The 26,626-nt window shown below is 35.0% G+C and overlaps 2 protein-coding genes across 3 annotated transcripts; one reads left to right on the forward strand and one right to left on the reverse strand.

The window, feature by feature from the left end:
- The first annotated feature begins 3,469 nt into the window (after positions 1-3,469).
- On the forward strand, positions 3,470-3,982 carry LOC142167954 (uncharacterized). The gene has a single exon (XM_075228595.1). It carries the CDS (start codon positions 3,470-3,472, stop codon positions 3,980-3,982), a length of 513 nt encoding a protein of 170 aa, XP_075084696.1.
- A 1,109-nt stretch (positions 3,983-5,091) lies between these two features.
- On the reverse strand, positions 5,092-12,732 carry LOC107818075 (putative late blight resistance protein homolog R1B-14). Of its 2 annotated transcripts, XM_016643999.2 has the most exons (5): positions 12,303-12,732; positions 12,091-12,205; positions 10,482-10,654; positions 8,470-8,843; positions 5,092-8,355 (listed from the first exon to the last, which is right to left on the reverse strand). In XM_016643999.2, the coding sequence occupies exons 3-5, from the start codon at positions 10,484-10,486 to the stop codon at positions 7,832-7,834; spliced, it is 903 nt and encodes a 300-aa protein (XP_016499485.2). In that variant the 5' UTR covers positions 10,487-10,654; positions 12,091-12,205; positions 12,303-12,732; the 3' UTR covers positions 5,092-7,831. The 2 variants fall into 2 exon arrangements, with proteins under 2 accessions (XP_016499485.2, XP_016499490.2); XM_016644004.2 differs by lacking the exons at positions 12,091-12,205; positions 12,303-12,732 and having other exon boundaries at positions 10,482-10,977.
- Positions 12,733-26,626: the final 13,894 nt, after the last annotated feature.

Below are 26,626 nucleotides of genomic sequence, written 5' to 3' on the forward strand. Positions count from 1 at the left end.
TCAAAAATAACATGAATATTTTCTTCCACACACATAGTTCTTTTATTAAAAACCTTATAATACAATAAAATTCCCTCATCACTTCTGTCATCAAACTTACCTAGAGCTTCTTTCCCATTATTGTGCACAAAACATTTGCACCCAAAGGCTCTCAGATGAGTGATGTTGGGTTTTCTTCCTCGAAGTAACTCATAGGAAGTTTTCTCAAGAATGGGTCTGACCATGCATCTATTTAGCATATAGTAAGCAGTATTGATTGCCTCAGCCCAGAAGTTCTTATGCAGTTCATTGGCAATTAACATGGTCCTCCCCATGTCTTCTAAGGATCTATTTTTTCTTTCTACAACTCCATTTTATTGTGGAGTTTTAGGTGCACAGAAATTATGGTCAATCCCATGTAAACCACAGAACTCAAGGAATTTTGAATTTTCAAATAGTTTCATGGTCAGTTCTTATACTTAAAACATTACATCCTATCTTTTGTTGAATCAATCTGACAAATACAGAGAAAACATCAAAGGTTTCATCTTTGGATCCCAAAAACAAAGTGCAGGTATACTTGAAAAAATCATCAACAATCACAAACATATACCTTTTGATTCCTCTGCTCCTTATTCTGATTGGTCCACATAGATCCATGTGGATGAGTTCCAGGGATTTAGAAGTGCTTACAAACTTCTTAGATTTAAAGGATGACCTAACATGTTTCCCTATAATACATGCATCACATACTTTGTCATAGGTGAATTCAACTTTAGGTAGCCCAAGGACCAAGTCCTTAGCTGCCAACTTGTTGAGTTAAGAGAGACTGACGTGTCCCAGTCTTCTATGCCATAGTAGTGGATCATCTTCCACTACACTCAAGCATGAGTGCTCACTCTGAATAAGTGACATAATCGATATCTTGTAGACATTGTTATGTCTCTTTTCCTTTAGCACAACTTCATCAGTATCAAGCTTAGTGACAGTGCAAATTTTGGAATTGAATTTTACCTCATTTTCTTTGTCGCACATTTGAGAGATGCTAAGAAGATTGTGTTTAAGACCTACCACATATCTTCTATAGCATGAGAGAGTGACTTGCCAATCTTACCAATACATGTTATATGGCCCTTTTCTCATTACTAAATGACACACTCCCTTCTTGGAAGGCTGTCAGTGAGAGAGTTTTTCTTTTCTCCAGTCATATATCTTGAGCATCCACTGTCTAGATACCAGTCCTGATTGTTTTCTCTCACCTTAGCCTACACCAAAATTGACAAGTTAGTTTTGGGAACCCAAACTAGCTTGGGTCCCCTTTTGTTTGAAAAGGATGAATCAGATCCCTTCTTGCCTAGAAGGGAAGAGGATTAGAAACTACTTTCTTGTTAACCTTAATCCACTTAGTATGGACAGGAGGATTAACCTTTGGCTCCTCTTCCTTCTTCACATTTTTAGCAATACCAAATGTGTTTCTAAACTGAGCATGAATTAAGGCAGCACACGTGTCTCTAAAATGTCCTACTCTTCCACAATGAGTGCACATTTTATTATCATAAATTCCTACATACTTTAGGTCAAACTTAGGGACAAGTTTTCTGTAGCCAATTCTAGATTTGTTAGTGCTACAATTTTCATTCAGCCAATTCAAGGCATCAAAAGATCTATGTCATTTGCTTAGTCTAGAGAGTTCATAATTAGCCTTTTCTAGGTTCTCATGCAGGACTTTATTTCTACATTCAGCTTTACAAAAATTATCATTCGCAATTCTTAATTCATTTTCAAGCTTATCCTACATATCACTCATTTTGCCTTTGCCATATGTATCAGGAGACTTCTCATTCTCAAAAGTTAATTTAAGAACCTGGTTCTTAAGGTCTTTGACATGTTTCTCTAAACTGGCTTTATTGGATTCAAGCTCTTTGATGTTAAGTTTGACACAAGAAAGATTACTGATTAGCACATCATTTACATTACTCATTTTATCCATTTCATTCATTAAGTTCACAATTATGTCCATCAGTTGCTTTTTGGACATAGCATGAATATTTTCTTTCAAGTCAGATTAGATTTACCTGGTTTGTTTCATCTTCAGTTTCTGAATCGCCATGGCCATCATTCCTATCACTTCTTTCTCTGTTTTTGATTCTTCAATCGCCACCAGAGCCACTCCGATGCCTTCATTTCCAAAGTCAGTTTTCAATGTCCTCCATATATCATGAGCATAGATGCAAGAGGACACTCTGAAGAGGGTGTTTTTAGACAAACTTCTGTAGTGCAAGTCCTTTGCTTTGGCATTTTTCTGAACTAGCTGACGATCTTCCTCATCGTATTCCTCTTCTCTTTTGTTACACTTGTTACCTTCATCATCCAATTTGGTTGGGAGAATTGGTCTATGACTGACGATTACCCATAGATCAAAGTCAGTAGCCTAAAGAAATATTTTCATACATAGCTTCCATTCATCATAGTGGAATTCATCAAACAGAGGAGGTCTTCCAATGTGCATCCCAAGTTGTACTGGGAGTTATGTCTTCACAGATTGATGTTCATCGATCACAGCGCAGAGACTAATAGCATCATCCTCCTTTTCTTCCTCTTGATCACTCCCACTAGAAAACTGCCAAATTTCGTCCAAGGAATTCCGATCGACATTGGTCGGAAAGAAATACCGATTGAAATCGGTCTGAAACAAAGTAAAATGGTCGAAAAAATCAAATAAAAATTATAAATAAAAATACCGACCGATATCGGTCGGTTTATGTAGTCGCACAAAAAATATTTAAATTTCCGACCGCTTTCGGTAGGAATATGGTCAATCTTTGACCAAAGACTAGTCAGACTTGCATACTATCTACAAAAATAATGATTAATTAAAATAATTATAGAATACCGACAAATGTCGGTTGGAATTTTTAATTTAATTTTTTCCCGTCCTACGTCAACTGTGTTTTTTGATAATAAGCAATTATTTATCATATAATTATAAACTTTCCGACCGATATCGGTTGGAAATAGTAAATTGTATATATATTTATTTATATATATAAATACACACACACACACACACACACACACACACACACACACACACACACACACATATATATACAGTTGTCGGCTCGCCTACTGTATTCCGCATGTATATGTACATATGTCTTTCGGACAGGTTTCCCTCGTATATGTTATTCATGTTTATATCTTAGACGCATGTTTAAGGGTATTCGACAGGTAGGACTCGGGCACCCGTCGCGGCCCATCGGTTTGGGTCGTGACAATACCGACCAATTTCGGTCGGTAACTTATTTAAAAATAAAATGTATAGTGCTATAAGATGTAGTGTTATATTAAAACATAAGCTGTAACAATAACAACATATACTCGGTCAAATCAAAAAATTCAAGAACAACTTCAAGAGTGGATTCTATCCATATCCATATGGAAGTGGATTCTATAAAGCTACTTGTAGTTGAAGGGAGAGCACAATAAAATGGAAGTGTCAGATCTTATTTGGAACTCAGTAGCTCTACCTAGATACAGATTTCACATGTGGCTAGTAGTCTATGGTAGACTATTGGCAAAAGAAAGATTGCTCAGATTGCACATACCACTAGAGAATCCCAATTGCTGCTTATGTGACCATCGGGTTATGGAGACAAGTACACATTTATTTGTAGACTGCAATTGGATCACAACTTTGAGAGTTGAACTTATTCAATGGACTAATGTTCAACTCCCCGTTGGAGAGCTGAAACATGTGTTGGAATGTATCAAGAGGAAGCACTGGAAAACATTCAAAAAGGATGTTATAGCAGCTGTTTGGGGAGCCATGACATACCAGACCTGGCGAGTTCAGAATTACAGAGTGTTTAAGGGTGCTATACTACAACCAACAGAAGTAGCAACACAGATAAAGAGAGAAATTGTACAGAGAATAGAAGTACTTAGATCGTCAAAAAAAGCACATAGGAGTAGAGAGTTTTTACATAGAATACTTAGTTGAATTATAATTTTGCATAATTGTAACTAGTTGTTGTCGGAGGCTTATTTTTCATAGTACCCTTCCTAGAAGGTGGCTATGGAAATAAGTGCTCTATATGTGTATTAATTTGGTTTGTTAATGATAATATCCACATTATTACCAAAAAACAAATACTTGCAGAAAGAAGAGTTTAATGTCAATGACAAATAGATATAAGTTTATACATGAAGAGGGAATAAGAGAAAATAAAGAAAATAATAGTACAACATATCATATCAAACATATCTAGAAGAATAGTGAAGATTTAGAGATTGGAGACCAAAAATAATTACAGTCAATAATATCTGCACAAATTTACAGGCAATGACATTAATTGTTTTTTAGATAACCAACCTCTCACATCTCCTAATAGGAGCATCTGTGCTTGTCCTCTTCATGCGTCCGAACCATCTCAGCCTCGACCTCCGCATCTAGTCCTCCACAGCGACCACTTTGTCCTGATTAACTTATTCCTAATCTTATCTCTCCTGGTATGTCCACACATTCATCTCAGCATCATCATTTATGTTGTTTTCATCTTTTGAACATGGAAATTCTTGACTGGCCAATACTCAATCCCATACAACATCATTGGTCTAACCATCACTCTGTAGAACTTACTCTTAAGTCTTAGTGACACATTCTTATCACATAAAACATCGAGATAAAACATCGAATGCACCACCAAAACACCCATCCACAACTGATGTGGGAATTAACACAGAATATCTAAAAAGTTTCAAGAGTGAAATCAACAAATCATCGTGACTAAACCAAATTGTCTAGGATCAATTGACTTATATCCCTTGGTTTTGCAGAAAAAGCAAAAGTATTGCATTTAGTTACTGCACATAAGCATGTGACATGTAAAAGCTTACTTAAATATCAAAAATCCCAACTCACTAGCTACTTTTACATTTCTGTTAGCCTAAATGATTTTCTTTTACTAATATTAACTTCAAATTAGGTCATTTATAATCTCTGTAAAAATAGTATACTTCAATCATCATGTACACCTGAAATTGGGGGAGGTTGGAATGGGGAGGGGCTGAGGAGATTTCAACAAAGCTGTAAATCAGAAAACGGAAAAGTAAGAGAAACCAAAAGAAAGTCAAATTCATGCTAAAATCGTTCAGATTTTGACGACTGTAGGAGACTTGATTCTACGAATTTAAGAGGACAAAAAGTCATATATAGGCGCACGCGCGCGCATATATATAATAGAACATTAATACTAGCCTAGAATAAAAATTATATCTCAAATTTACTTACAAGCGAGCGTGGAGATTAAAGACGAGATTCGTTTTCTTCAGTCCCTGTTTGGGTTCTGAATGATGACCTTGAAATTGCTGTTTGCCATCTCTTCACACTGACTTTCCTCAATTTTTCTGACTAATTGAGAAACAGAGTCTCCACACAAGAACACCTCAATCTTTTGCAGGGAACAACTATCACCAAACTCAAAAGGAATCTCAATGAGCTGCTTGCAATTTTGCAACACTATATGCTCAAGACATGGGAAGGCATCCTCTGATATATTCCAACGTGTAATATTCAGATTTCCCAATTTCAAGTACTTGCGTTTTGGAAATTCCTCATCACTCACGTTCCACTCCCCTCTCCCTCAAAAGCTTTTGAAAGTAGTTTCAAAATCTCAAGGTTTGGTAATGCTGAAATTGCAGAAATTTCAATCCATGGCAACCGAAACTTTGATAAGGTCAATTTCTTAAGGTTCGAGGGGAAGTTAAATTCACAAGGCAGAAGCACCCGACCTTGATAAATCACATTGAGTGATTCAAGCTGATTCAAGAAATCCAAAACTGGAAATCGATTGCAAGATTCTCCCAAGTTCTCAGAATGACCCCAAGATTCCAAAAATATGCATTTTAGTTTTTGAAGGAAAGGGAAACTTCTCACTATAATCCTTGTGTCATAAGAAAGAGATGGAGTGGATAAGGTCTGCAAAGAATCCAATTGGGACAAGTTGGAATCTGAGAAGGTACAGTTATCTATATGTGCATGCCTCAGCCTCTTCATACTGAAAAATGTATCTGGTAAAGTTACCTCACCTTCTCTTCCTTTCACTAGGAAAGTTTCCAAGTTCCAGAGCCTGGAAATCCAAGAGGGAATGAATGGCATGCCACCTTGAAGTGACAAAAATCTCAGATGCACAAGCCTTTCTATTTCCGGAGGAAAGGTATTGCCAATGTTGATGCACCCCAAGTCCAACACTCTAACAAGCTCAAAGACGCCCAGAAATAGACCTTTCTCGGGGAGAGGACCTAGCAATGAGCAGTGCCATCCGGGTTCAGAAGAATATATCATTGTGCGGGTAAGGGAAATATGTGGTGTATCCAGAAAGAAAGCTTCAAATCGTGATGCCACTGGCAAGAACTTTTCGACTTTAAATCTGCCTCGACAGAAATGATATAGATAATAATGAACTTGACATGATTTCAGCCCGCCCTTTGAACTTCTTCTGGCCTCCATTACAAGGCTCCTCCCGATAAGATCATTCAGGTAATCTTCTGCTACCTCCTCTGGTTTCTTCACCTCATCTCTTCGTACAAATCCTTCACTAGCCCATACCCATGTTAGTTTTGAAACTGAAATTTCTGTACTCATTGGCAATGCTGCAAAATATAGAAAACATTGTCTTAGATAACCAGGCATATTTTTGTAGCTCAATTCTATTATTTCATTGCAGTCTCCTACATCACGGTTAGTTTCTGAAGTAAATGCCTCTTCAGTAATGGTTAGCCAATCGTTGTCGTCCTCTAAATTGACAAGAAACCCAGCTACCAAAACAATGGCCAGAGGTAGCCCTCGACAATTTACGGCAATTTCCTTCCCAACTTCAGCAGGACAGTTCTCATTTGGAATTGGGGGTTTGCGAAATTCTTCTTGAGTACAGAAACTAAGGTGATTAAATTTCACTTGTAATAGCTCCCAACTTTCTTCCGGAGTCAACAAGCGAACCAAAAGAGGTTCATCAAACAATGGATCCTCATATTTTCGGCCGCTGGTAACAAGAATTCTGCTTCCATTATGATTATCTGGAAAACACCTGTGCAACTCATCAAATATATAAGAATCCCACACTTCATCTAAAACGATGAGGTATCTTCCTCTATGTAACTGTCTGCGTAAAAGATCAAGAAAATCTAGCTCCTTCCCCTCCTCTGACTTGCAAATGTCATTGCTCAGATCAACGATAGAAAATAAAATATCTTGGGCCAATTCACTCCCCGTATGTCTAGGAGAAACAGAACACCATGCTCGAATATCAAAGTGATCTGAAGTTCTTCTGTCATTGTAAATTCTTTTGGCAAGTGTTGTCTTACCAATTCCTGGCATGCCAATGATAGGAATGGTTTTAAGCTCGGCTCCTCCACCAACTAGCCGTGCCATTAATAATTCTATCTGGTCCTCCAAGCCTACAACAGCTTCATTAATGATTGGAGTGCTAGGTTTTGATGTTTGACAATCAATTGGGACATCCTTTTTTCCTGTGTAGATTTGCGAAAATTCAACAACTTCCTTGAAGAACTTAATTTCTTCAATGACATCGTCTAACTGATTGTTCCATAGAGGAGAAGGTTCAAGCACGAACATGTCAACAATATATTCAAATATGACAAATAAATTGGTCATACGATCACAAACATATAACACTTCCTCGTGCTTACCTTGTTGGTCAACATTACCTTTGAGAAAAGGTCTGAAAATTTTAATATCAAACAGTACAACTTCAATGTGATGTGCTACCGGAGCAATTGAATCATTCCTATGATCCAACAATCTCAGCAAATTTTGCGATACCAAATCTATTCATCCCAAACTATCAATCTGGGAAAAGGGCAATGCTGGCTTTTGTTTCTCAATAGTACCCTTTAAGATCTTTGATGCCATAGGCTCCATCTTTTGCACCAAACGGGATATAGCAAGATCAAATTCTTTGCCCAAATCTTCATTTGTTTCTCGGTTGTCTAATGAGCTAATGAATGACCAAAACTCATTGACTACAAGATCAAATATTGTCAAGCTTTCATTATGGATATCACAGCATAAGATATATACCAGCAGTAACCTGAGCGAAATTTGGAGTTTTTGAACACGATCGTTGTAGATAGGTAGATAGGACCGGGAATTGAGCTTACTCATCGGTGCTTCTAGGGTGAAATGAACAAAGCCAGCTGCAAAGACATCCACTTCCCTAGTGAACTCTATAGTTGGGTGTAAAAGTTTCAGGCCTCCAACATAAGAACGGATATCTGATTTAGCATGGTGTATGCTCTGTAGCAGATCTATCAGCGTGAAACTAATGCAATCAGCCATATCCTCATCCAATTCATCTGCCAGACAAAGGAAAGCGATACAACATGATGCTTTTTTTACCACAACTGTAAAATGATTACAGAAATTGTTGGACTCAAAATTAGAGTAGTTTAGCATGAAGGGAAGAAAACCTTTCAGAATTTTCAGATTTCCTTTGAAAACTTCAAGTTTTTCCTTCACAGGAGCAACAAAATCTGCCTTGTAGTTTAGCAAAAACTGTAGATTGTCAACAAGGGATTCAATATATCTAGCCAGGATTTCATCAGCAGATGGAACAACACCAAATGCTCGGACGAGCTTGGGAAGTAGTCGTAGAAATAAAATCATGTCAGGCTTGAGAAGCCAAATCTCTTGAAGTGTGTCGTAAGTAACACGATCCTGTTCAGAGCTTTCCATATCACAAAGCGATTGAAGGTCCCGACCTGCGTTTGTGATCAAAAGCTGGATATGATTCAAAATATCTCTTACATCATTATCCTCATCCACGTGGACCCATGTACGGGCACTGCGAACAAGTGGTAACAGATATGTCAATTCCTTCCTAAGCATCTCTGTACAAACAGTGAAAGCCCCGTATTTTATAACTTTGTTTTCAATAAATTTGATAAGACCGCGAAGATCAAGATACAAATCGTCCATGGCTTTGCAGATTAGAAATGCAGTAAGCAAACTGAAGAAAGTATGAAGGTCAAGGCTGAATGAGTACTCTAACAGCCTTAATTGTCAACCATTTCTCTAGTGTTAAAAAAAACTCCTAGGACCAAGTATGAAGCACATAAAAAATTGCCCACTGGTCCTTATTTTATTGATTTTGAAATTGAACACATTCTGCTGGGAAAAGTCAGTCTAGGTAGGGATTCTCTTAAACAAGAACAATAATTATATACAGACTACAGTGAAATGCAGCTGAACAAGTTGGCATCATCTGTTAATTTTTCAAAATTTAAGCTGGTAAAATAAAATATGGCTTTCTAAGGTGCTCTAACTTATGCCACCACACCAATTGCATTATGTTACTACTACTATTTGGAGCATTAGACTTGAAAAGAATCAATAAGCTCGCTTTAGGTGCTGCTGTTACCAGTTGAAGGAGAGAAAAAGCTTTGATGTATCAACTACTGCTTCTTCGTTCTCGATAAGTGGTTTAGATATTTTCGCTTATTTTAAATCAAACACTTACATCTCTATACTATAGATATCTCACATAAATATAATGATAATAATGTTATCTCCATTTTTCTAATAAAAAATATTTAAAAACTCTTATATAACAAAAATCCTACACAAAGGAACCTTCATCTAATTTGAAACAGAACAATAAATAATCAAACAAAATAAACTCTGAAATTCATATATAATAAAATATTACAATAGCTTCCATGTTTAAAATGCAAAAAATATATTACTTTTAATATGTGGTTATTTCCTATTTAAGAAGTTTGAAAGATATACGTTTCAGAAAATATTTATCCTTTTTAAATTTCATAAAATTAATTGTGTAACAATTTGTTAATTGAAATTTTAATTTTACTTTAATACTTAGTTACAAATTATATATCTCATATTTTTCAAAATTAAACGCTTAACATCCTATTAAAATTGAAACATTATCAAAGCTAATACTTCTGTGAGATTTCATATTACAGAGGGTGTAAGAGTTTGATTGTAAAATGCAGGTGGTGTATTTGCAATTGAATCATATTATAAGAGTGTTTAGCATATTTTAAAACTAATATTAACAAATATCACACATTTGATTAAATTAAAGATCAGAAAAGGCTGAGTGGAATAATATTAGGTTCAAAGCAAGAAACACATATTAACTCAAGGACTAAAATAAGAATTTTCTCATTTTATATTATATATTATACTTTAATAGAAAAATTAACCTAAATAGCCGCTCAATCAATAATCATGTCTCAGTTTTAGGACTTCTTGCGCATTAGAAGATTCAATTGATGCATAGGCACCTAATTTGGATTTCATTATTAAAAAAAAAGATTCTTAACTAAGTGTATCTAAACCAAAGACAAAACATCATCACCATCCTTGATAGGCTTTGAACAGTAGAAGGAAAAGATTTTAGCTTCAGTGGAAAATATAAAAATCACCAGCTTTTGTTCGTTCCACGAGTGTTACCTACCACATTATCTCATCTTCTTATTGCAAGTGCAGAAGAGCATTTGCAAAGGTTGGAGTCAACTGAAGGTACCTCCCACATCTTCTCCCACCAATATGCCAGAGATTGGATGGTCTTAGAAGATCGTATGAGCGAGTAGACGACGTGCTCCAGTTGCCATTCAGCCAATAAGTTCTCTGCCATGAAAAGCATACCATATGAGTGGAACAAGTCTCTAACAGGTCTCTCAACTTTCTGCTATTTCGTTACAGTTCTTATTTATCTGAGTTTTAATAGTCTATTGAGGCTAACATTTAATGTAAATGGCTCTTATTAGTTGCCAATACCAGTAGGATAAATAATTGTGTACTAATCAAAGATGCAAGCGCATTAAAATTCATAGGACAAATACCATATGTTTAACTCAAATGAATATTCTACTTAATTCTTTTTGATTTGCCATAAACCAATTAAGTTTAACGGGGTTAAAATTAGTCACTGGCCTTATTAGCCTCAGTATTAGGCTTGGCTAGACTCTATTCTGTATTGTCACGACTCAACTAGCGGTTGTGCACATAGGAGGGCTTCACCCATCAGAGCAAGCCTTTGAATCTTTAAAAATTTCGACAAAATCTTGCCTGTAACTGAAACTAATTCCGTTTTTGTACCTGTCTCTATCATCCAAACTACATCACTCAATATTATGGTGTTTCAGAAAACACCATAATATGCAATATAAGTAACACAATAATCTTTAATAAACACATTGCAGTGGCGAAGTTTCAGTTTGCTAATTGTGTCTGATATCTCTGTTCAAGATTACTACTTGTAACAATTGAAACCACTCCCCCACCCCCACCCCCCACCCCCCCAAAAAAATAAAGGATTAGTTAAAAAGAAAACCTTCAAAACAACATTCTAGAATTTAAAAGACAAATCTAGTCCACTTAAAAAGATTAGAAAAGAGAAAACGGCCAAAATTATTCTTGAACTATTGAAAATAGAATAACTATGCCCTCTGTTTGAATTTGGTCCCAAAAAAGTCCGTACCGCTAGCCCATTGAAACACTTATGCCCTCAAAACTAACGGACTCCACATCAGCCTTTTCCTTCTCTTCCCCATGTCTATGAAAATTGAATCTAAGAAAGAATAAAAGATTGTAATCAATCTCACCCTATACATCTTCACTCAGATTACTCTTCATCATCATATCTAAATCATCTTCTTTCCTGTACCCGCAGCCAAGTTTGCCATCAGTTCCATTCATTTAGTCCACTTTCAACTCCACACAGAAATTCTCTCAAGCACCTACTGTGCAACCACTTTTAAAGGCCACTCCTCCTATGATCACTCCTGGAAAACTTGGCTGCGAGTACAGAAAATCATTCAACAGAAATCCATAGTCATATTTGGGAATAAGCTCTTCAGTGCTCACAAAGATCACAAAATTCGCGTCTGGAAAATTGACAACGACGCACCAAATTTTAATCCAACCAAGTGAAAGCTACTGTACCAAAACTACTACAAATATTGATCAACTGATTTAATTTGAAAAACGTGTTTATCAGAATAATATCCAGCCTTCAAATATTGAAACAAAACTTTAAGAGCCTGTTTATTGTATATATATACCTGATTGAGCTTGGAAATAGCTTTGGATATATCATCAGGAAAGGAGCCACAAGCCTGCGTTTGAATATCATCACTATTCAACATCACTATTCAACTGCTCCAACCAATACTTTAACTGTAATCAGACAAAAACATAACGAAAAAAATAAGTTTTTGACATAAAGTTAACAACTTTCAGTGAGGCATATTCACAAACAGTTTGAGAACTGTACTTGGTCATACTATAAATAGATGAAAGTTCGAAAATGAGTCTTTGCTAATTCTGAAAATTACAGATGAATGAATTGAGGGATAAATTGACTGATGTTTTGCAGAAGTAGTAGTGCCCTTCGTCTTCACCAAATGATGAGATTGAGGCTGTGGACCATTTCTAAATAAGAGCAAATATATGCCATTTTATAAAGACATGTTTTACACAAATAACCATCTGGTTTGACTGTCTACTTTATTGGTTATATGTTAAAGCACCTCGTATAAATTTTATATACGAGGTACAGTTAAAAAATAATAATTATTATTATTCTTATCCAACCGCTAATCTACACAAATTTCCCTACTCTAATCCTTAATCTAACCCCTGATCAAACTCTCTAATCCGCTCTTATTCTTTTTCCTTCACTCTCTCTATTTTCGGCTTCACTTCTCTTTCTCTTTCTCTCTCTCACACACAAGAAACAACAATAACAACGTTAATAATATACTCAGTATTATCCCAACCGTAGGGCAAAAACACACACAAGAGTTCTCTATATTTAGTATGACATTTTTAATGGGAGTTTTTCCTAGTAATACTATAATAAAGACTTTATTACCAATTTTCTGTGACGACCCAAAATGTCATCATTAAATTTAATAATTATTTCTGTGTTCTAAGACCTCGAAAAGCACTATTCATCGACTTGCGTGCGCAGTCCGTATGATTTTTCGAAAAGTTTTTATGTAAAAAATGGATTAAAATGTGAAATAAATCTTTAAAACTCAATTGGGTTGACTTTGGTCAACATTTTGAGCAAACGAACCCAGATCAGTGTTTTGACAGTTCCAGTAGGTCCGTATCGTGATTTGGGACTTGAGCGTATACCCGGAATCGAATTCGGAGGTCCCTAACTCGAATTATCGCATGTTGCCAAAATTTTAAAGTTTAAAGGTTTAATGACTATAAAGAATTGACAAATATTTGACTTTGTTGATATCGGGTCCGTATATTGGTTACGGAATACGATATAACTCCATTACTATATTTATGACTTGTCTACCAAATTTGGTGAGAAACGGAGTTGGTTTGACGTGATTCGGACGTTCGGTTGTTAAAATAGAAATTTTAAAGTTTTTTTTAAAATATCATTTGATTTGGAGCTTGATTCGTAGTTCTAGGCGTTATTTTTGGTATTTTGATCATGCGAGTAAGTTCGTGTGATATTTTTGGACTTATGTACATGTTTGGTTTGGAGCCCCGAGGGCTCGGGTGAATTTCGGATAGGTTACGGGTGGTTTGGAACTTAGAAAATCTGGTTTTTACTTAGCTTCAGATATCATCTGGTTTCCTTCTTCGCGTTCGCGAAGGCACAACCGCGAACACGAAGAGTGAACGGGATGGGTGGGATTTTACCCTACGCGAACGCGAAGGGCTGTACGTGAACGCGAAGTGGAGGGGGATGCCCTTCGCGAACATGACAGTGTATCGCGAACGCGTAGCTTATGGAACCTGGGGAGGGGAACTGAGTAATACTCTTCGCAAACGCGGCGTAGGGCTTGCGAACGCATAGGCTGGTGGGTGAAAGCCTTCGCGAACGCGAAGGGTATCTCGCGAACGTGAAGGCCACTTGGGCTCCTGCACATCGCGAACGTGACAGGCCCTTCGCGAACGCGAAGAAGGCCTGACGCCACTGAATTAAAACATACCCAAGATAGGATTTCGTCCCATTTTCATTATCCACGATTTAAAACCCAGTTTAGGGGCGATTTCAAAGGAGTTTTTCACGATTTCGAACTGGTAAGTGTTCTTTATCATATAATGATTATATTTCATGAATCCGTGTCTATATTCATTATGAATTTCGGATTTAGATGGAAGAAATTGGAATTTTTGTAAAACTTTCCAAAAACAAAAAATTAAGATTTGAAGGTCCATTTGACATCGGAATTTGATAATTTTTATATGATTGGACTCGTCTCGGAATGAGTGTTCGAATTACGAAAGTTTTTCCGAGATTCAAGACGTGGTCCCCACTATTAATGTTTTAGATGAATTTCTAATTTTAATCTGAAAAATTAGAAAATTCATATGGAATTAAGTTTTACTATTTGTATTGAGTATATTGAATTGTTTATGACTAGATTTGAGGATTTCGGATACGAATTCGCGAGGAAAATATTTATTGGAATCTTTAAATTGGTTGCAAAGCGAGGTAAGTGTCGTGGTTAACTTTGTCTTGAGGGAATAGAACCCTTGAATTATTTGCTATGTGAATTTCATGTGTAACGATGCATAGGCAAGGTGATGAGTGCCTATACATTGTCAAATTAATTATTTGCTTAATTATTTAAACACCTTAAATTGTTTTAAGATGCGAATTAGTTGTTATAATAATTGTTTCTCTCCTATTCCTTGTCAAATATTAATTCTTAAAATTCTGTAATAATTGTTACATGCTTATTTGATTTATGTGTCTTAATTGCTACTTGACATTTAGCATATTAAATATTAAACTGCCTATTTTCTCTTTGATTTTCATAATTAATTGCTACTTGTCATTGTTTGTTTCATAAATAAATTATAATTATTGTATGCCTTGATGCTTAATAGTTTCTCATTGAACGTGGTATTTATTGGAGTATTTTTATTACATTTAAGAGTTGTTATATATATTGGGGGATCGGGTTTCACGCCGCAACAGATTTATTTAAAGTTCATATTGGGGGATCGAGTTGCACGCCGCAACAAATATATTTAATGTTCATATTGGGAGATCGGGTTGCACGCCGCAACAAATTTATTCTAAGTTTGTATTGTTGGAGCGGGTTGCACGCCGCAATGGAAACAAGTTGAGGGATTGTGACTGTTGAATTGACTTCAATTATTGATATTATTTACCGGTCTTACTACTATTCATGTTATTATTATTATTATTATTATTATTATTATTATTATTATTATTATTATTATTATTATTATTATTATTATTATTATTATTATTATTATTATTATTATTGTGTACATGTTAATGTAAGCGGTCTACCTTAGCCTCGTCACTACTTCGTCGAGGTTAGGCTCGGCACTTACCAGTACATGTGGTCGGTTGTACTGATACTACACTCTGCACTTCTTGTGTAGATTTCGGAGTTGGTCCCAGCGGTGTACTGTAGACTTTCCCGGATACAGCTACCAGTGGAGACTTGAGGTATAACTGCACAACGTTCGCAGTTCTGAAGTCCCCTTCTATCTTATCTCAACTGTGTATTATATTTCAAACAACTTCAATTTTATTTAGACCTTTATTTATATTATTCTAGAAGCTCGTGCACTTGTGACTCCAGTTATAGGATGGTATTTAGATATTGCGATTATTATGGATTATTCACTTTATTTCAGACTTTATTTCTGCAATTGTTTACTTGTTATTAATTAATTTAAAATTTTGTTAAAATGGCTAGTTATATTCTAAAGTTGGCTTGCCTAATAAGTGAAATGTTAGGCGCCATCACAGTCCCGAAGGTGAGAATTTCGGGTCGTGACAGTTGGTATCAGAGCACTCAGTTTTTTCATTCTCACATGTCACGAGCAAACTTAGTAGAGTCTGAAGGATCGGTACGGAGACGTATGTATTTATCTTTCAGAGGCTATAAAGTTTAGGAACAATATCACTTCTTTCTTATTCTATCGTGTGATCTTATTCTATCATCGATAATTGAACCGTTTTATTTTTATTCTCTCACAGATGGCGTGAACACGTAATACATCTACCGACGGACAGGGACCAGAGCCCCCGATGGCAACTATGGCCAGGGGTAGAGGTCGAGGCCGAGGTTGAATTAGAGCTCGATCTAGAGCTCGAGCAGCAGCACCTGCTGTAGAACCTCAGGTGGATCTTCAGGAGGAGGTTCCAGTTCAGATTGTACAAGTTGGACTAGTTGAGGTCCCGGAAGGATTCATAGCTACTCTAGTATTTCATGACGCTCTAGTCCGATTGGTAAGTCTTATGGAGGGCGTGGCCCAGAATGGTACATTTCCAGTGGTACCAGCCATCTCACAGGCTGGGGGAGGAGCACAAACTCCCACTACTCCCGCTCCGGAGAAGATGGCTCCCCAGAATCAGGCTCCAACAGCCCCGCCAGTTGGGGTAGTTCAGCCAGTTGTTGCGGTACAGGCCGGTGATAGGCCCGCCATGTCTTCTGAGGCCTTATTGAAACTGGATAAGTTTACTAAGCTCTTTCCAGTTTACTTTAGTAGTACACCTCCTGAGGACCCACAGGATTATCTTGACCGCTGCCATGAGGTGTTGCGGAACATAGGTATAGTTGAGACCAATGGGGTCGATTTTGCTGTATTTCATATGGCGGGTTCCGCCAAGAGGTGGTGGAGAGATTATACATTGACCAAACCAGTTGGATCGCCTGCATTGACCTGGGAACAGTTTTCACGGCTATTTCTAGAGAAGTTCCTCCCTATCACATTGAGAGAGGATTACCGCAAATAATTTGAACGCCTACAGCAAGGCAGTATGACTGTTACTCAGTATGAGTCCCATTTTGTGGATTTAGTCCTCCATGCTCTCCTTTTACTACCTACTAATAGAGAGAGAGTGAGGAGCTTTATTGAGGGACCCATTCACCCTATCATGCTTCAGATGTCCAAGGAGACCGGAAGTGAGATTTCATTTCAGACGGCTGCTAATATCGCGAGGAGGATCAAGATGGTTCTTGCACAGGAGAGAGGGCAGAGGTCTGATAAGAGGCCTCGTCAGTTCGATGGTTTCAGTGGTGCCTCATCTGGAGGCAGGGGTAATTTTGGTAGGGGTCATCCTCCCAGATCATTTCATTCAGCACTTCAAGCATCTCCCGGTGCTTCAGGGAGTCACGATCCTATTATGCCTTACTCTGGGCAGCCATCATTTAGTGCACATTCAGCTCATATAAGTATACCACCGCTCCAGAGTCACTACAATGGTTATCCGACCCGTTCGGGTCAGCTTCAGCAGCCGCGGCATCAGGATGGGTGTTATGAGTGTGGGAACATTGGTCACATCAGGAGGCATTACCCTAGGTTGTCGAGTAACAAATCTCGACAGGATTCTCGTGCCATCATACCGATACCGGTTGCTTCATCGCCTGCTCAGCCAACTAGACGTAGGAGTCAGGCAGCTAGAGGTAGAGGTCAGGCCCTTAAAGGTGGAGGCCAGCCAGTTAGAGGCCATCCTAGAGACGCAGTACAGAGTGGTAGAGCCCAGCCCCGATTTTATGTTTTTCCAGCTAGGCCTGAGGCCGAGTCATCTGATGTTGTGATCATAGGTATTATTCCAGTTTTCCATAAAGATGCTTCAGTTCTATTTGATCCAGGATCTACTTATTCCTACGTGTCCTCCTATTTTGCTTCATATTTGGTTGTGCCTTGTGATTCTCTGAGTGCTTCTATATGTGTATCTACACCTGTGGGAAACTTTGTTGTAGTAGACCGTGTCTATCGTTCGTATGTGGTTACTATTGGTAGTCTTGAGATTAGTGTGGATCTTCTACTTCTTGATATGGTTGATTTTGATATCATCTTGGGTATGGATTGGGTGTCACCTTATCATGCTATATTGGATTGTCATGCCAAGACAGTGACCCTAGCCATGCTGGGGTTACATCGGTTAGAGTGGAAAGGAACTCCGGGTCATTCTACCATCAAGGTTATTTATTATATGAAGGCTCGGCGTATGGCCGATGTGAGAACCTAATTTTTGACTATATTTGAATTTTTATCACCTTCTACTATGTAAATATTTTCAGAAAATTTATATATATATTTTTTAGCTTTGTTACATTTTTTTATATAGCGTAAAAATTAATAATAATTTAAAATGTCAATTATTAATATTAGTAATGTTTTTTATTTTTATTTTTTTTCTTTATTTTTATATAAAATAAATTTAAAAAACCGAAAATAAATAAAACTTAATTATTATTATTTTATTTTTTTTAAATTGCGGATGGGAATTAAAAAGAATAGTAAAATTAGAAATATAAAATTAAAAAGTAAAAATAAAAGTAGGTAGAAATTGTTTAATAAAAAAATAAAAAAGTGGAAAATTAAAAAAATAAAAACAAAAGAAGGTGGAAATTTAAAAAAATGAAAAAGTAAAATAAAGTTGGAATTAAAAAATAAAAGTAAGGGTATCTAAATTTTTTTAATAAAAGTAAAAGTAAGTGAAAATTTAAAAAAAGAAAAGTAAAATAAGTGGGAAATAAAAAAATAAAAGTAAAAAAAGTGGGATTTTAAATATATTAAAATTTTAAAAAGTGAGAAATTAAAAATTAAAAGTAAAGGAAAGTGGGGAATTATTTTTTTAAAAAAATAAGAAAAATGGGAAATGGAAATTCTTTTTAATTAAAAAATAAAAAAATAAAAAATAAATTAAAAAAATCTGAAAATTCCGAAAAATGTTTCTATAAATAGAAGAGAAATGTGAGGGGAAAAAAGAGGGAGAGAGAAAAAAAAGAGGGAGGAGGGAATTGAGAAAAATGTATTTTCTTCTTCTAGGATAAGGGAATTTCTATTTGTGTCATTCTTTCTACATCTTTCTTTCGAAAATCCAGCCTAAAATTCCAGCTAAAAACCAACACCTAACACCTCATCTTCCTCCATGAACCACCAGCTGAAACTTACCCAAACACCAAAAAAAAAGAGTTTCAGTCGAGGTTAGAAGCTCCGTCGAGGTTCTCGATACCGTTTCCGGTTGTGGTTAGTTCGTTCAAAAGTCCATCAGAGCTTTGTTCATGTTGTACCGAAGAATATTTAGCTATTGAAAGGTCCATTTCTTGTTCTCCAGTTTTTAGATTCCAATTCATATTATGTTTGCTATAAGTTTTAAATATTTTTTTTCTGTTTTGCTTAAAGATTGATTCACGTTTGGTTTACTGTTTCACTTGTTATTTTTAAGGATATTTTAGTCTAATTGCTACTCATTTGTTTTGTACATATTGCGAATCGCATCACGTGAAACGCACCTGCGATTTACAGCATGCTTATTTTTATTATTATTCGAAGTTGAAGTCAAGTCGCATGAAACGCGCACTTGATTTGGGGTTTACATATCGTGACTATGCCACGGGAACCATACCCATAGTCACGGTGATTTATTAATCGCGCCTAAAGCAAGCTACGAATGTTTATGAGTCTATCTTCCTAAACTAATTTGAGATTATTGTGAAGGCCATAGATTATGGAATTTATTTGTGGATGACATGTCTTAATTTCTAATGGATCATTTAGTACTTGATGACCACAAGGCTCTTTCAATTCATCGTATAATCTATAGAATATGCCCACGTGATAGTAATATATTAATTAATCCAATCGTTCTTATCATTAAAAAGTAATTCCTAAAGCCCAATCATTTCATGTGAATGTCCAACTCATCTTTCAAGATATTAGTGTATGGCCCAATTAGGAAATAATTCATTTATCAATTAAGCTTTGAGCCCATATTCTTAGCACTAACAATCATTCCAAAATAACGACATCGGTGAAGCAAAACTCACGTCTTAACACCAAAAGAATTAACCAAGGACGTCAAACGCGAATTGTTCAAATAAGTTCCATAAATAATTAAAAATGGTTAAAAGTTAAAAATGCACAATAGGTTTTAAGCATGTATTAAATCAGTTAATTAGGCCAATCATTAATAGTTGAGCGACCGTGCCAAAACCATAGAACTCGGGAGTGTCTCACACCTTCTCCTGGGTTAACAGAATTCTTTACCCGGTCTTATGTGTTCGCAGACCACAAAAATAGAGTCAAATTTCCTCGATTTGGGATTTAAAATAAACCGGTGACTTGGGACACCATAAATTATTCTAAGTGGCGACTCTGACTGAAAAAAATAATCTCATTTCGAATAATGTCACTTTAATTGAAAAAACTCCCCTATCCCCTGTCCCCTCGGGAAAAAGGAGGTATGACAGTCGAGAAAGGGTGTCTAGCCTATTTGGCTTATATTCGCGATCCCAGTTTGAATGTTCTTTCTATGGACTCATTACCAGTTGTTCGTGAATTTCCAGAAGTATTTCCTGTAGATTTTTCGGGGATGTAAACCGGCAGAGATATTGACTTCTGTATTGATTTATCTCTGGGCACTCAGCCCATTTCTATCCCACCATACCGTAGCCGGAGTTGAAAGAATGAATGAGCAGTTACAAGACTTGCTTGATCAGGGATTCATTAGACCTAGTGTCTCACTCTGGGGTGCACCAATATTATTTGTAATGAATAAAGATGGTTCAATGCGAATATGTATAGATTATCGGCAGTTGAACAAGGCTATTATCAAGAACAAGTATCCACTGCCAAGAATTGATGACTTATTCGATTAGCTTCAGGGTGCCAAGGTGTTTTCAAAGATCGACTTGAGGTCTGATTACCATCAGTTGAAGATTAGGGCATCTGATGTCCCTAAGACAGCTTTCCGGACTCGATATGGGCATTACGAATTCCTAGTGATATCATTTGGGCTGACAAATGCCCCAACATCATTTTGAATTAGGTGTTCAAGCCCTATTTGGATTTTTTTTATGGTTGTATTCATTGATGATATATTGATTTACTCCAACAGTCGAGAGGAGCATGAGCAGCATCTTCGGAGTATGCTTCAAACTTTGAAGAACAATCAGTTATATGCTAAATTTTCAAAATGCGAGTTTTGGTTAAACTTAGTTGCCTTTTTGGGGCATGTTGTATCGGCAGAAGGCATAAAGGTGGATCCTAAGAAGATTGAGGTTGTTCAGAATTGTCCTAGACCTACTTCAGTTATAGAGATCCGGAGTTTTCTGGGTTTGGCAGGTTATTATCGTCGGTTCGTGGAAGGGTTTTCATCTATAGCAAGCCCATTGACCAGACTGACCCAGAAAGGTGCCCCATTCAGATGGTCAGACGAGTGTGAGTTGAGCTTTCAGAATCTCAAGACTTCTTTGACTACGGCGCCAGTGTTGGTATTACCCAAAGGTTCAGGATCTTATATGGTATATTGTGATGCGTCTCATATTGGGCTTGGTGCAGTATTAATGCAAGAAGGCAGGGTGATTGCATACGCGTTGCGACAATTGAAAGTTCACGAGAAGAATTATCTTGTTCATGACTTAGAATTGGCATCCATTGTTCATGCACTGAAGATTTGGAGGCATTACCTTTACGGTGTCTCGTGTGAGGTATTTACTGATCATCGTAGCTTACAATATCTGTTCAAACAAAAGGATCTCAATTTGAGGCAGAGAAGATGGTTGGAGTTGTTGAAGGACTATGATATCACTATTTTGTATCACCCCGAAAAGGCCAATATGGTGGACGATGCTTTGAGTAGAAAGGCTGTGAGTATGGGCAGTCTTGCGTAAATTCCGGCTGGTGAGAGGCTGTTAGCTACAGATATTCAGACTTTGGCTAATCAGTTCGTGAGGTTAGATGTTTCAGAACCCAATCGGGTTTTAGCTTGCACAATTGCTTAGTCGTCTTTATATGAGCGCATCAGAGAGCGACAATATGATGATCCTCATTTACTTGTCCTTAAGGACACGGTGCGGCACAGTGATTCCAAACATGCTATTGTGAGGGAAGATTGAATTTTGCGAATACATGGTCGTATTTGTGTTCCTAATGTGGATGGGCTTCGTGAATTAATTCTGGAAGAGGCCCACAGTTCCAGGTATTCTATTCATCCAGGTGCCGCCAAAATATATCAAGATTTGCGGCAACATTATTGGTGGAGGAGAATGAAGAAAGATATAGTTGCATATGTAGCTCGGTGTATGAATTGTCAACAAGTTAAGTACGAGCATCCAAGACTTGGTGATTTGCTTCAGAAGTTAGAAATTCCTAAGTGGAAGTGGGAGTGTATCACTATAGATTTTGTTGTTGGTCTTCCACGGACTCAGAGAAAATTCATCGCAGTTTGGGTCATTATGGACAGGTTGACCAAGTCAGCACATTTCAGTGGCAGTTACCTATTCTTCAGAGTGGTTAGCTGAAATTTACATTCGTGAGATTACCCGCCTTCACGGTGTTCCCATGTCTATCATTTCAGATCGAGGTACGTAATTTACCTCACATTTATAGAGGGTTGTACAACGTGAGTTAGGCACACATGTTGAGTTGAGTACAACATTTCATCCACAGAGAAACAGACAGTCAGAGCACACTATTCAGATATTGAAAGATATGTTTCACGTTTGTGTTATAGACTTTGGATGTTCTTGGGACCAATTCTTTCCACTTGCGAAGTTTGCCTATAATAATAGCTATCAGTCGAGCATTCATATGGCTCCATATGAGGCATTATACGAAAGACAATGTCGTTCACTATTTGGCTGGTTTGAACCGGGAGAGGCTCGGCTGTTGGGCACCGATTTGGTACAGGATGCCTTGGATAAGGTCAAAATTATTCAGGATTGACTTCGCACAGCTCAGTCTAGGCAAAAGAGTTATAGCGACCGTAAAGTTCGTGATATTGCATTCATGGTTGGAGAAAGAGTATTGCTCCGGGTTTCACCTATGAAAGGTGTAATGAGGTTCGTAAAGAAAGGCAAGTTGAGCCCTAGGTATATAGGACCCTTCAAAATTCTTGAAAGGGTGGGCGAAGTAGCCTACATGCTTGCATTACCACCTAATTTATCAGCGATTCATCCGGTGTTCCATATGTCTGTGCTCCGAAAATATTATGGTGATCTGTCCCATGTGTTAGATTTCATCTCAGTCCAATTGAATAAGGATTTGACTTATGAGGAGAAGCCGGTAGCTATTCTAGCCCGGCAGGTCCGACAGTTGAGGTCTAAGAGTTATCCTTCCGTTCAGGTACAATGGAGAGGTCAGCCGGTAAAAGCATCTACCCGGGAGTCTGAGTCGGACATGCGGAGTAAATATCCACACCTTTTCACTAGCTCAGGTACTTTTTCTAATTCCGTTCGAGGACGAAAGTTTCTTTTATAGGTAGAGAATGTGATTACCCAAAAGGCCATCTTTAAATTTAATAATTATTTCTATATTCTAAGAGCTCAGAAATCACTATTCATCATTCCTTAACTTGCGTGCACAGTCCGTATGATTTTGCGGAAAATTTTTATGTGAAAATGGATTAAAATGTGAAATAGAGCTTTAAAACTCAATTGGGTTGACTTTGGTCAATATTTTGAGAAAACGGACTCAGATCAGTATTTTGACAGTTTTGGTAGGTCCATATTATTATTTGGGACTTGGGCATATGACCGGAATCGAATTCGGAGGTCCCTAGCTCGAATTATCGTATGTTGTCGAAATTTTGAAGTTTAAAGGTTTAATGACTATAAAGAATTGACCAATGTTTGACTTTGTTGATACCGGGTCTGTATATTAGTTTCGGAATCCGGTATAGCTCCATTACTATATTTATGATTTGTCTGCCAAATTTGGTGAGAAACGGAGTTGGTTTGACGTGATTCGGACGTCCGGTTGTTAAAATAGAAATTTTAAAGTTTTCTTTAAAATCTCATTTGATTTGGAGCGTGATTCGTAGTTCTAGGCGTTATTTTTGTGTTTTGATCATGCGACCAAGTTCGTGTGATATTTTTATATTTGTGTACATATTTGGTTTGGAGCCCCGAGGGCTCGGGTGAATTCGGATAGGCTACGGATGATTTGGAACTTAGAAAATCTGGTTTTTACTTAGCTTCAATTGTCATCTAGTTTCCTTCTTCATGTTCGTGAAGGCACAACCGTGAATGCGAAGAGTGAACGGGCTGGATGGGATTTTACCCTATGCGAACGCGAAAGGCTGTACGTGAACGCGAAGTGGAGGGGGGTTGCCCTTCGCGAACACGACAGTGTATCGCAAACGCATAACTTATGGGACATGGGGGAGGGGAACTGAGTAATACTCTTCGCGAACGCGACACAGGGCTCGCGAACGCAAAGGCCACTTGGGATCCTTCACATCGCGTACGCGACATGTCCTTCGCGAATGCGAAGAATGCCTGACGCCAGTGAATTAAAACATACCCAAAATAAGATTTCGGCCCATTTTCATTATCCACGATTTAGAACCCGATTTAGGGGCGATTTCAAAGGAGTTTTTCACGATTTCGAACTGGTAAGTGTTCTTTATCATATAATGATTATATTTCATGAATCCATGTCTATATGCATCATGAATTTCGGATTTAGATGGAAGAAATTGGAATTTTTGTAAAACTTTCCAAAAACGAAAAATTAAGATTTGAAGGTCCATTTGACATCGAAATTTGGTAATTTTTGTATGGTTGGACTCATCTTGGAACCGGTGTTCGGATTTCATAATTTTTCCTTGATTCAAGATGTGGGCCCCACTATCAATTATTTAGATGAATTTCGAATTTTAATCCGAAAAAATAGTAAATTCATATGAAAATAATTTTTACTATTTGTATTGAGTACATTGAATTGTTTATGACTAGATTTGAGGATTTCGGACACGAATTCGTGAGGAAAAGGTTTATTGGAATCTTGAAATTTGTTGCAAAGCGAGGTAAGTGTCGTGGTTAACCTTGACTTGAGGGAATAGAACCCTTGAATCATTTCCTATGTGAATTTCAAGTGTAACGATGTATAGGCAAGGTGATGAGTGCCTATACTTTGTCAAATTAATTATTTGATTAATTATTTAAACACCTTAAATTGTTTTAAGACACGAATTAGTTGTTATAATAATTATTTATCTCATATTCCTTGTCAAATATTAATTCTTAAATTTCTGTAATAATTGTTTCATGTTTATTTGATTTATGTGTCTTAATTTCCACTTGACATTTAGCATATTAAATATTAAACTGTCTATTTTCTCCTCGATTTCCACAATTAGTTGCTACTTATCATTGTTTATTTCATAAATAAATTATAATTATTGTACGCCTTGATGCTTAATAGTTTCCCATTGAACGTGGTATTTATTTTATTATTATTATTATTATTATTATTATTATTATTATTATTATTATTATTATTATTATTATTATTATTATTATTATTATTATTATTATTATTATTATTATTATTATTATTATTATTATTATTATTATTATTATTATTATTATTATTATTATTATTATTATTATTATTATTATTATTATTATTATTATTATTATTATTATTATTATTATTATTATTATTATTATTATTATTATTATTATTATTATTATTATTATTATTATTATTATTATTATTATTATTATTATTATTATTATTATTATTATTATTATTATTATTATTATTATTATTATTATTATTATTATTATTATTATTATTATTATTATTATTATTATTATTATTATTATTATTATTATTATTATTATTATTATTATTATTATTATTATTATTATTATTATTATTATTATTATTATTATTATTATTATTATTATTATTATTATTATTATTATTATTATTATTATTATTATTATTATTATTATTATTATTATTATTATTATTATTATTATTATTATTATTATTATTATTATTATTATTATTATTATTATTATTATTATTATTATTATTATTATTATTATTATTATTATTATTATTATTATTATTATTATTATTATTATTATTATTATTATTATTATTATTATTATTATTATTATTATTATTATTATTATTATTATTATTATTATTATTATTATTATTATTATTATTATTATTATTATTATTATTATTATTATTATTATTATTATTATTATTATTATTATTATTATTATTATTATTATTATTATTATTATTATTATTATTATTATTATTATTATTATTATTATTATTATTATTATTATTATTATTATTATTATTATTATTATTATTATTATTATTATTATTATTATTATTATTATTATTATTATTATTATTATTATTATTATTATTATTATTATTATTATTATTATTATTATTATTATTATTATTATTATTATTATTATTATTATTATTATTATTATTATTATTATTATTATTATTATTATTATTATTATTATTATTATTATTATTATTATTATTATTATTATTATTATTATTATTATTATTATTATTATTATTATTATTATTATTATTATTATTATTATTATTATTATTATTATTATTATTATTATATATTATTATTATTATTATTATTATTATTATTATTATTATTATTATTATTATTATTATTATTATTATTATTATTATTATTATTATTATTATTATTATTATTATTATTATTATTATTATTATTATTATTATTATTATTATTATTATTATTATTATTATTATTATTATTATTATTATTATTATTATTATTATTATTATTATTATTATTATTATTAT

The sequence above is a fragment of the Nicotiana tabacum genome, chromosome 13, assembly GCF_000715075.1.
Source record: "Nicotiana tabacum cultivar K326 chromosome 13, ASM71507v2, whole genome shotgun sequence".
Lineage (NCBI taxonomy): Eukaryota > Viridiplantae > Streptophyta > Magnoliopsida > Solanales > Solanaceae > Nicotiana > Nicotiana tabacum.

Coding starts and splice junctions, on each gene's coding strand:
- LOC107818075 (XM_016644004.2), bottom strand. CDS start 7,654: ATGACCAATTTATTTGTCATATTTGAATATATTGTTGACATGTTCGTG.
- LOC142167954 (XM_075228595.1), top strand. CDS start 3,470: ATGGAAGTGTCAGATCTTATTTGGAACTCAGTAGCTCTACCTAGATAC.